Below are 12,377 nucleotides of genomic sequence, written 5' to 3' on the forward strand. Positions count from 1 at the left end.
ATAAGAAATTAGATTGGCATGGATTTAAATACTTAATGATTGATTAGTAGTAGCCTTTATTTCTGCCACATAGAAGACACTGCTTTGTTTTTCTCTTCTGTTGGCTGTTATTTCTTGAGCTGTGCTTGTTTTTTAGTTTAGTAGTTTGTATTTATCTGACAAAAAAAGATGGAAAAGTCAGTTCAATTCAAAGGCCTAAAACACAGAATATTTTAGAAGTTATTACTGTTAAGTATAAAACATTAAAAAACTAAATATGAGTAGAATAAGCGATTGAAAAAGTAAAATTGCATTTTTAATATAGCTTCTCTTCTTAAGCTAACAGTAAAGATTCTTTGGACACATAAGTGCTCATTATTTAAATCTAGAGGTTGAAGTGATGTTAAAGAAACCTCTTACTTTCTTAAAATTTTTGTTTTTAAAGGCTATTTCTACCCATGTAAAAACCTAATACATCAAGATGCCAAGGTTAAGATTATGGGCTTTTAGTCTTTAAAATTTATAGATGTGCCGCTGAATTATTTCCAAGTCCTCGATCTGTCCTAGTCTGAGTCCTAAAATAAGTCATATGTATACATTTACATATACATATACTCATTATAAATAAGGGGCCAACTTTCATATTTTTTCAGTTGTGATAATATGAAGTCTTTATTATTACCAAAAATTTTTCACCATTGAAAATAATCAACTAGGGGCACCAGGGTGGCTCAGTTGGTTAAGCATCTGACTTTGCCTCAGATCATGATCTCACAGTTCATGAGTTTGCACCCCACAAGTACTCTGTGCTGACAGTTCAGAGTCTGGAGCCTGGTTCAGATTCTCTTTCTGCCCCTCCCGCTCCTGCTTTGTCTCTCTCTGTCTCTCAAAAATAAATAAAAACATTAAAACAATTCTTTTACATCATTTACTTTTTCTTATATATCAGCAATTCACAATTTAAATATCTGAGAGCCACTTTAAATTTTGGAAGCCAAGATTTAAATATGGTATGTATATTATTATATTTGCTATTCTTTGCATTTACAGATTGCTCTTGATAAGACCCTGATATCTGAAATTTCATCGTTATAAAATATTTCAAAGGATGGAATCATTGTAGAATTTTGAGTTATCTTTAAATGAATTTCTCTCTCTAAATTCTGTAATATATTGAGAAATGACCAGGGTTGGGACCCTCCCTAGGTACCAGCACACATCCACCCTGAGTGCCTCCTTCACTGTCCACCACCACCATAGAGCAATATTAAGAGGAAAGAAAATAGGAGGAAAGAAATGACAAAAGAATAGGCCTAGATGAAGGAGTGTGCAGAGAGGCCAGGGGGTTATTGTGCATGGGATTTTCCTCTTTTTTGGCCACACTGTTTTCCTCTGGTGCATTACCTCTGGCCCATGGTGTGCATCTGGGTGAGTTCCTGTTAATAAGTGCCCAAGTGCTAAGCTGACTATGGTGGCAGAGTGACACAGAAGAGTGGAAAGAAGGGTGGGCACCTCAATTCCAACATCAGAGCCCAGATGAGATATGGCCACATGGTTCCTGCCAAGGTTGGAAAAGAGTATGAGGAGGGAACAAAGAGGAAGAGTAAGAATGAGAATGATGAAAACATTTGTAAAAGCAGTAGCAATATTCTTCCAGTGCCTCACCTGAAATTCCCTTAATCCCTGTGCTGACATTACATTTTCACACTTGAAGGATTCTAGAGCAGAAACTACAATAACCCTGAACATTCCGTTCCACCTCTATTGTTACTACAATAGAAGCAAAGATTCAATGTCAAAAGATTCAATTTATTGACAACTTTTTTGTGAGTCATCTGTCCTTTATTATCTATAGCAACTTATAATTGTAAAAAATTACCTTTAGATTGTCTTACATGTTTTTTCCATTGGCCTTTTCTTTTTCTGTTTTACTTTCCTTTCCTCATATCCATTCCCCTGAGAAAGGGAAAGACAGATGAGGCACAAGTTTGAAGGAAGCAAAAGATTTGACATGAGAGGAGGGAGCCAGAGGGTTAAAAGAAAAATAGTGAGGAAAGTGGAATAAAGATCATTAGAGAGAGGGGAAATGAAGAGAGTAAAAGCAAGAGAGTAAAAAGGCACAGGAGAGAGAACTTAATTGGGTCTTAAATTTAAAAATGTTCCTTATTCTTTCCAGTGGAGCCCATTGTTAAATTTCACAGTTTCCTTGTTAGGGTCCTCTCATCCTTTCTCTTTTCAGACTGGGTTTCATAAACAGAATGAACCTAGCTGCTTAGGACTGCAAGGAATTTAAAATTTACAATAGTTAAGAGGAAAGTGGAAAAGAAAGATGGATATAAATGGGGAGGACATTCCCGGTGTTTGGTAAACAGTTTTACCCTCTCTATTTCTTGGATCTCTATCCTTCGTCTAATTGCTTTCCATCTTGGGAAATTCCGTAGGATCATAGATAAGCCTAAGTTTGGGCTCACTGTAAAGAGATCAGCAGAGCTAAGGCAAGAAAAACCTAGATAGGTAAGAAATTAAAGCTTAAGAAAAGGGACAGATGGACCCAGATCTTGAAAGACTGTGTTAGCCTGGACTCTTTTTTGCAACTTTTTCATAAAAACAGTACATTTGGAGTCCCCTTTACCCAAAATCTTACTCAGAAAGGAGAAAAAGTGTCCTTCTAACAAACTGCTGAGAGGTTTGACCATGAGTAAGAAACCATGGTCCTCAGGTAGCATTGCCTGGGTTGGGTGAATGTGAATCTGACCAGATTAATAGGACTAGGGTTTTGTTTTATTGCAAAGGGGAGCAGTTACTCCTCTGGCTACTGCTTAGAATAGAAATCAGATTCACAGATTCATTTTTAATCTACATTTAGTCTAAATTCAATGGGACAAAGGATTAAGATTCTACTAATCCTTCCTCTTCTTGGGGTAAATAGTGTTAAATGTGAGTAAGAGAGTATGAAAGGGGAAAAACAAGTGATTCAGAGGGCTGTAAAAAGGGGGAAAGACATGCTAATCAGCGGGAAAATAAAAAAACTATGTAAGCCTAAGTAAGGAAAAATGGGAAGGCAGGAGAGAAAAGTGGAAAGAATGAGAAAGTGAAAAAAAGAAACCAGGGAAAATAATTAACACTTCGTGAAAACTGCAAGCCAAAGTTGTATATTGTACCACGCTTCTGATTGAACAAGCTGAGAGTAACAAACTTCACTTCATGTTTGTTATACCTTTGCTTAGCTCCTGATTCTAAGAGCCCCATTTTAAGCTGCCTGCTAAATTTACAGAGATGGGCCACCAGGACCACAAACATGTCAGCTTATGAAATCATAACAGCTGAAAGGGTCTTGAGACAGTTTTCCATTCCCTTTTCAATTCCTCACCCATATGCACATGTATTTGATATTTGAAGAAGCTTGAGGTTTAGAGACATTAAATGACACATCCGTGGAAAAGAGGAAGTGCAGTTAGAACTCAAACCTAGTGCTTTTGATTCTAGGTGTGGTATTTAATAGCTGGTTTCTTCATCATTTCTTTCAGATTTCCTCTAATTCATTTTCCCAGCTTGTTTCATGGACTCATTACTACTTAGTTAAGTTGTCTCCCAAACTCTGTCATCCTCAGTTTTTTTTTTTTCCTCTTGTTCCCATAGGTAGTCAGTCAATAAATCTTGTTAACTGCATATTCACATCCTTGTTTCCATCTGACTGCCTTTTTCCCCCCTAGGTTCAAGACTTTGGCACATTTCACCCTAGACCTTATAATGACTTCCTACCCGTAGCCAGGAATCTCTCTAAGAGAGATTGCAGTCAGAGTAATCATCCTAAAATGTAACACTCATTTCATTATTTCTTTCAGTGGCTCTTCCTTACCTGCCAAACTGTACTATCCAGACTCCTTAGATGGCCCAAGACTTCCATAATCTGGATCCTGCTTTGCTTTCCAGCTGCATCACTTACTATTCCTAAATTGAATTTGCCCAACACTGTCTCATTCTTTAATTTCACTCTCACTGTACCCTGTATCCAGGATATTCTTATTTCCCCTTTCCTAAGTCAAAGACTGCTTCCTTCATAGACTCTTTCACGATTTTCTCTTTTGAGGTAAAACTATATTCTCCACTTTTCTCTGAAAGCACCTATAACATTTCCTCTGAAAGCACCTATGTTATTTGTGCCCGTGTCTTGAGGCCAGGTGATGTCCTATTACCTATTCTTAATCTCTCTCGGAGTCTATCATGGTGCCTCATATATAATAGATAAGGATGAAATGCTTCTTCAGTTCAACAAAACTGAGTTTGTGCCAGAAGACAGGTGAAAGGATCAGTCACAAAAAGAATGAAAATAAACGTATCAATACCCTACATTAATTTAAAATTCTCAAGGCTTAAATAATTAGTGCTTCAGAATGTATGTTATATGTGATTGTACTAATTATGTGCTAACCAGATGCTAACATACTAATTATCAGTGATAAGGCTGCTGGAAGATTTATCCTTGCTTTTAGAAAGTAAGACAAAAATATCTGCCCATTGGACATCTCTAGAATTTCTATAAATTTACTGTGATTCTTTTTGAAATAGAATTTGGGGTAAAAATTGGTAGGTGAAAATTCTATATATTTCATTTTGCATTTTTCTTATAAACTACAATGGCATTTCCCTACAATGTTTTCAGGTTCAATACTGTAGATTGGAATACAGGTAAAACCACATCTCAGTGAAGTTCATCTGGTACTTTTGGACACCAAAGCCCAGTGGGAAGGTCTGCAGACAAAAATCCGATTTATATAAACACCTATCCTCTAATTGTTTGCTTTTCTTTGTAGGACTCATGCAAATGTGACTAAGAATGCCTTCACAGGGTCTGGATTTTAAAGCAGAAGTATTTTTTGTTCTCCACATAAGCTTTCTCTCCATGATGTTCTTTTATGTGCATGACTGAAGCTGAGGCCTTTCCACCCCTCATCTTAGACAGTAACTTAGAAGTAGGTCAGCAGCAAGCAAAGGGACAGATCTCCACTGGTGCCCATTGACAACCCCCATGTTAAAAACTTTTTGCTAAGAAGTTAAAAGATCCTGAGACATGAGAACAGGTAAAGAAACAGCTCCTGAATAAAACATTAAATAGTATCACCCGACAGCAAAGCAGAGGCCCAAGATGCAGGTAAGAAGAAAGGAACAGCTATACAGTTGTAGATTTACCAAGAAATTTAGTTGTAGACCATTTCCCTTCCAAATCAGCAAGGATAAAAGGCCCTATTGTTTGGGTTCTGCCTGCTGAGCTGGCCTGGGAGTGGTTCATGCCCAGTGAGCTGGATTCAGGGAACTGGGGAGCCAACTTCACCAGCACAGAAGAAGTGCAGTGACGCCTATCACTTGCAAGATGGCATGAGGAGAGGCTTTGAGGAAGAGTTCCTGCATGGTGGGACTCTCAGAATGGAGCAAAGGGAACACATCAGAACATCTAACTGGATTCCTTTGCTCATAACTGCTTTGTTCCAGGACCCAGGGTTGACTACGGGATACCAGAGATCACAAAGAAATGTAGTGGAATTTGTTCTATACCTGAAGTGCTTGAATCAGTTCTCATGCTCCTGCAAAAATAAACAGCACATTTCAAAAATTTGCCAGTGTAACCACAAATATTTAGAAAAGAATTACTAGGTAGAAGAGAACTGGCCATTGCTAAATGCTTTGTAGGTAGTAATGAAACATGTGTAGCAAGCCTAGGGTATTATAACATACATTAGAGTAAAATTACCTAAAATTTTGCTAACATGCAAGCTATCCAACCTGTAAGAGCCATAAGAGTGAATAGTATATAATAACACACAATCTATTTTTATTCTATCGCCACTCAGTGAGGCTGGGGGCATCCCTTTCCTGCTGCCTCTACAGTGTTGGAAAACTCACTTGGGGCTGAGACAGAAGTCAATTGCTGCTGCTCAGGGGCTTCCATAGAGTCTGTTGTGTTGGGAATATAGGCTGTCATAGAGACGTGGGAGAAATTCTGGAATAGATGGATGCCTGGGTTAGAAGGTACCCACCTCTGCTGGCTTCATCACAATCTCTATGGCCCTGATGGGGGTGACTTGGGAATCTTGCAGGCAAATGACATACTCAACTATTTGCCTAAGTTAGTACTTAGTTTAGTTTACTTGGTTTACTGGATAAAATAGAAAACTAGCTGTAAGGTTTTCAGACCATTTCACTTTCAGAAATGCCTTTGGATAACTAAGCTTTTGGATGTCTTTGGACAAAGAAGTTTTCTGCATTCCTAATTTTTAAAATTAATAACAATAATCAAGATACTTATTTTCTCAACCTCATTAACATGCTAAAACATAAATTTTCACCAAATCTTTGTTTCGTGGCTACATTTTCAATAAATATTTTGGAAGCATTGCTGTTTGAGTAAAAGAAAGCATTTGGGAAGAATAATTACCCTCAGATAATAGCTTTCCAGATAAATGTGTAAAGACATAATTATGATCTATTTTAAGAGGTCTAGCAAATACATCCAGTAGGAGGTCTACAATGGATCTTTCTGAAATAAAGTTTAAATTAGTGATTTTCTAAGACATTTGTAAATCAATTCTCCTGTAGCCTTCACCAAATAGGCCTGGTGATTTAAACGAAGGTTGAGCTTAATGATGAAAGTTTTTAAGAGACTGAGAAATACTAAGTAAATGTACTTTAAAAAATAAGTGCAAATTAAAATGAAGCCTGATATTAGCCTCTTTAGAACAAAGGAAAGAGTCAATTTTGTCAAGATATGAGAAGGAATAGAAATGCTTTATAAAGTAAATCCTTCACTTCTAAAGGACCTAAGGTGATATAGAAGCCTCCAAAGTCTTTCATTCATCTAGATTGAAACTTCTTAGTTAACATTTTAGAAACTAATAAATCTGAGGGCAAAATATTCAACAAGGTCATCATTTAATTCTTTTTCACTTTACTAAAATACAGAGTTATAAAATGTCACTGAAATCCATGGTCTTCGAGAAGAAAACTAGACAGAACTTACTTATCACTTTCATATGTCCTGACTATTTCCTACAAATGTCCCAGGAATAAACTGAATTCCATTCTGTTCTAGAGATATTACACCTTTCATTCATAATGAACATTCTCAAATTAGGCTCTGGCTGGTATTTATGTTCCAGATGCAAATGGGCAATAAAAAAAGAATCCATACTTGATTAAACTGGGGTTAAGAGGATTACTTGGAACCCAAATTTGTTTTCTGCTTTGTTTTGCTTTCTTTCTTTATCCCCAATAGAGACAGCAAATATAGGAAGCTGAGAGACTGAAGGGCAGAGCCTTGAAGAATTTGGGATTTGTTTACCTTCAAGATCCTTTTTATCTTTAAAATTCTATGATTTTTTCCATTTATATAGGGATTCATTTTCTCATTGTTTATAATAGTGATCGAAATAGTTAGACTAACAAATCTTTGCACCTACAGAGCATTTTACATCTTAGAAATTTGTTATCCTTATACTTTTTCATATTTTTATTTACTTATTTATTTATTTATTTATTTAAATTTTGAGAGAAAGAGAGAGAGAGAGTAGGGAAGGGGCAGAAAGAGAGAGGGAGAGGGAGAGCAAGAGAATCCCAAGCAGTCTCCATACTGTCAGCACAGAGCTCAATGATTTCAAGGTTTGTGATTCTCCTAAGGATCACCCTTATTTCTTTGCTTTCCTTGATTCTTCTTTGGCCAGGAAAAAAGGTTAAAAAGAAAGCCAGCTTTGAGTAATTTAATCCTCAGTTGCTTAAGATATTTTTGAGTAAAGGTTTTTGGTGGTGTGCTTTTTTGAACACTGTTATCTACACTAGTGGAAATGAATAGTAGTGATAATAATGATCCTTTACTAGGCATCTAATGTGTCCTGAGCTCTTTCCATACTTTTATTGCTCTAGTTCTAAGAACCCTAAGAACCCTGCAACACACTCATGTGCATTTACTGTTTACATTCCATTCTACTCCTTTAAGGAATCCTCAGGACTTACTTATATTTGACTTTACCATGCTGTCATTCATTTTAGCAGTAGATTAAAATTACATAAGAAAAATAAACAGGTCTTGAGCCCTTGCAGAAGAATGTCTGAACTCTTTCCAGGACAAATGGCCTGATGCTTGTTTTTAAGAAGTTTCCAAGGAGAAAGATTCTACAACCTTCAGAAATTAGTTCTGTTGTTTATTAATATCTAATCAATGATATGCATTAATGCTTTTTTATAGATTGGCTGATTGCAATATTGTTTTACTATATAAGAAACTTCTTTGTAAACTGTTTAGTAAAAATATTTTCAGTTTAAATCCACTTTTTAAATTTAGCCTTTAAATTTGGACTTTCTTGTGCACTTAAGATGGTAATTGTCACCTATTTCCATTTTCCTCCTCAGTTTAAATTACCTTGATTTCTTTCCTGCATTAAAAATATTTAAGTTTTGTGCTTTTTTTCCCCCCAGTGTTCTGGGTTCAGTTTTTGGGTAATATAGTAGTAAGATTACTTCAGAGGTATAGAATCCTCTTTCTACTACATTCAATGCAAGTCAAAACTATGTTAGATTTATGTTTAGTCTAATCTAGAATCTGAATCCTCCTTCCATCTCTCTCTTTCTCTCTTCCTCCCTCTCTCCCTCCCCTCCCTATTTTAATCTATTCTTTTTTTTTCTTTTTTGGAGTAATTACCAAAGGCTTGGCATTGTAAACTTTTAATATCAGCTTATTTAATCCCTGTAACAACTACATGGTGAGTGTTATTTTCATTTTACAAATGAGGAAGCTAAGACCTGAAAAAAACTAATTTAACTTGCCCAAGATAGAGGAGGTAGGATTTGAACCCAGGGTCATCTGACTGCAAAGGTCATTGTCTAGCTGCTATGTCCTCCAATTAATGCATCCTAGCATCAGTTTTGATTTTTAAATTATACATGTAATTAATTGTACAAAAAAAGTTTAATGGAAACATCTATCAATAGCTACAACACATACTAATTCCTTTAATCACCAATTATGTCCAAACACTGTGGTTTCTTATCATCCTGTTTGTAGAAATAAAATACCATTGTACATACGTTTTTCAGATTTTACACTTCCAACTTGCAGTTCCTTACTAGTCATATAGGTCTTTTTATTGAAATTCTCTGATTCTTTTCCTAATGGGGGTCTGCTGTTTTACTAAATTGTCATACTATTTTCTGGTTAGCTATTCTTCCACCAGGGGTTGTTTGGATTGCTTTCAGGTTTTAATTACAAAACAGTATGTTCAATTAAGTTATTTTCTGTTTCGAATTACTTCTTTGACACATGTTCCTTTAAGTCAAGGTGTATAATCATTTGTAGCATGAATTGCCAAATCACTCTGTAGAAAGTTCCCACCACTTACGGTGGTCCCCATCAATATTATAGTTAACATCTAATCGAAAGCCAATGGTAATTGCTTAACTTGCATTTCTTTAATTATTAGGGAGATTGATCTCTTGTTAAGTGTTTATTTGTCTTCTGGAGTCAATTTTCTATTCATAATTTTAAACCATTTGTTAATTGGATCCTTTACAAATTTCCATCAGCTACCTATATATATGAAAGGTAAATCCTTTATTGATTATTTATTATTATTCGTTTTCCATTGTGTTGTTATGTATTTATTAAAACGATTTTTTGGCAGATATTTATAATTGTTATGTAATCAATCAACCTGAACTCGAAAAGAAAAATCAACTATTTTTCTATAGCTCCACCTGCCTTCAGATTTGCCCTTCCTCAGAGAAATTTGCCTGACCACTATAAAATATCCTTCCTCCTCAAATCGCCTTCTATTGTTACTCTATTTTTGTTTTTTGGCTTATTTTTGAGGCTTTTTTTAATGTTTATTTTTGAGAGAGAGCGGGAGCGCATACGCATGCAAGCAGCATAGGGGCAGAGAGAGAGGGAGACAAAGGACCCAAAGTGGGCTAGGCACTGACAGCAGTAGACAAATGAGGGGCTCAAACTTACCAACCATGAGATTATGACTTGAGCACAAGTCAGAAGCTCAACCAACTGAGCCATCCAGGTTTTCTTTGTTTTTTAAAAAAGTGTTTATTTATTATGAGAGAGAGTGTGAGTGGGGGAGGAACAGAGAGAGAGAGGGAGAGAGAGAATCCCAAGCAGGGTCTTAATCTCACAAACCATAAGATTATGACCTGAGCTGAGATCAAGTCATCTGCTTAACCTGACTGAACCACCCAGGCGCCCCTCTATTTTTGCTTTTATCACAGCACATTCCAGCCTGCATAATGTATTTTATTTGTGTATTATCTATATTGTCTGCTAGAATGAAACATCCTATAACTTATATTCACAGTTGTATCTCCCCAGTTCCTAGCACAGAGAAAATGCTCAGTAAATATTTTTGAGTGAACCAAACTTTGCCATTGAAAATTTCTTCTGTTGGCTTCAAAGGACAAGAAATGATGTTTCTCATGCATTTTAGGCAATTCAACTGTTTCATTTTCTTCTAGTTTATTTTAGTTTTAAAATATTTTACTCTTTTGGGGCATCTGGAGGGACTCAGTTGGTTAAGCGTATGACTTTGGCTCAGGTTATGATCTCATGGTTCGTGAGTTCGAGCCCCACTTTGGGTTCTGTGGTGGCAGCACAGTACCTGGATCCTGTTTCAGATTCTGTGTCTCTGTCTCTCTCTGCCCCTCTCTTGCTCACACACACACACACTCTCTCTCTCTCTCTCAAAAATAAACATTAAAAAATGTTTAATGTTTTCCTATCTGAAAATTTTTTTGTGTGGTACAGCATAAATCTTTGATATTTTGTAGAGTTTTACTTTTTTGTGTGTTTCTTTTGAACCTCCATCAGTTTGAATCAATTTTACTGTCTTAATGTCTATATCCTAAACTTTCTGATGGCTATTTAATTATAATATGGCTTAAGATTTTAATATAACTGAGTCAGTCCCTCTAGATATATTCCAGCCCCAAGTTTCCTTGAGATTCTTACTCCTATATTTTCCACAACTTTTTATATTATAATTTCTATGAGATATCATATTGAGATAATTGGTATTGTATTAAATTTATAAATTAATTTAGGTTTTGTCATCTTTGTTTTCTTAAGTATACCTACCCAGATGAGAGCTTATTTTTCCTTTTTGAAGTATCTTTGGTTTCTGCCTCTAGAGTTTTGTAATTCCATGTATACAGGTCTCTTATCACTCTCACTAAATATTTAATTTTTATTGCTGATTTTGAAAAATACATTCTCTTTTGTCAATGTATTTTTGGTTTGTTAATTAAAATAATGAAACAAATGATGTTTTGTGAGTTTTAATCTGTGATTGTCCTAAAGTTGTTTACAAACTAATATTTTTGATGACTCAAATTTTCTGAATATAAATTTCCATTTGCAAAGAGTGATTTTTTAAAACTCTCATGTTTATTCACCATATTTCTTGGTCCTACTGCAATTGCTAGACTCCCTTAAATTATATTACATAGAAATGCTAATAAGGAACATCCTCAATTTATTCTAAGTTTAAGTAGAACACTTCTGGAATTTCTTCATTAAAAACAATTTCTTCATTAAATTTCTTGGGGCACCTGGGGGGCTCAGTCAGTTAAGTGTTTGACTTCAGCTCAGGTCATGATCTTGCATTTTGTGAGTTTGAGCCCCACTCTGTGCTGACAGCTCAGAGCCTGGAGTCTGCTTCAGATTCTGTCTCCCTCTCTTTCTCTGCCCCTCCCCCACTAACACTCAGTTTCTCTCTCTCTAAAAAATAAACTAACATTTAAAAACCCCACAATGCTGTCTCTGGTTGGGAATAATTATTCTTTACTGTGCAACAGTAAAACTCTTCTATATTTTGTGGGTCTTTATCAAGAATATCAGTCTCTCAAATGTATTCAAGGTATCCACGATGTTTTCTGCTCTTCCTTTAAATAATTTACATTGATTTTCCTTAATTTTATATTAAGCTTGCTACATTTTGCCTGCTAAGATTCTATGAATTTAACATTTATTGTCTTAAGTAGGGATTAATCTAAAATTTTCTTTCTTGTCAGTCTTTATAATCCAAACAAATTATTTGCTTCAAACAAGTAGGAGAACATAACATAATTTTTCTATATTTAAAAGGGAATTTTACATTAAATAATTTAGAGCTAATTCTTAGAGTATCTAAAACATTGTCCAGGAAAAGTCATAGCTATGTTTTTCTCTTTCCTGGGAGCTCCTGGATGACATTGTTCTATGTTCTCAAGTTGTGGCTGTGCCAGCTTTGCCTCTTTGCATTTTTTGTTATTTATTTATTTAGGGTTTCAAAGTTATTTAAGAAAAGCTGTATATGATATGTATCAATAGCATTTTACTATTGCTCTTATTAGTTGATGATGACCTCTTACAT

General features: G+C 35.5%; 1 protein-coding gene across 8 annotated transcripts in view; it reads right to left on the bottom strand.

Moving 5' to 3' along the window:
* Window positions 1-23: 23 nt before the first annotated feature.
* The window catches only part of FAM71D (family with sequence similarity 71 member D), a 35,519-nt gene continuing 23,165 nt past the window's right edge, over window positions 24-12,377 (bottom strand). For 4 of the 8 annotated variants that reach the window (XR_005529950.1, XR_005529948.1, XR_005529952.1 and 1 more), the window contains 3 exons: window positions 5,533-5,561; window positions 1,859-3,018; window positions 24-155 (listed from right to left, as the gene is read on the bottom strand). Coding sequence is in view for 2 of the 8 variants with exons in the window: in XM_039240722.1 (XP_039096653.1) it covers window positions 133-155; window positions 5,533-5,561 (52 nt within the window). In the remaining 6 variants the exon portion in view is untranslated. The remainder of the gene's footprint in view (window positions 156-1,858; window positions 3,019-5,532; window positions 5,562-12,377) is intronic. The other 4 variants (XR_005529949.1, XR_005529951.1, XM_039240722.1 and 1 more) reach the window with 4 other exon arrangements.

The sequence above is a fragment of the Hyaena hyaena genome, unplaced genomic scaffold (assembly GCF_003009895.1).
Source record: "Hyaena hyaena isolate Hyena2069 unplaced genomic scaffold, ASM300989v1 scaffold_179, whole genome shotgun sequence".
NCBI lineage: Eukaryota > Metazoa > Chordata > Mammalia > Carnivora > Hyaenidae > Hyaena > Hyaena hyaena.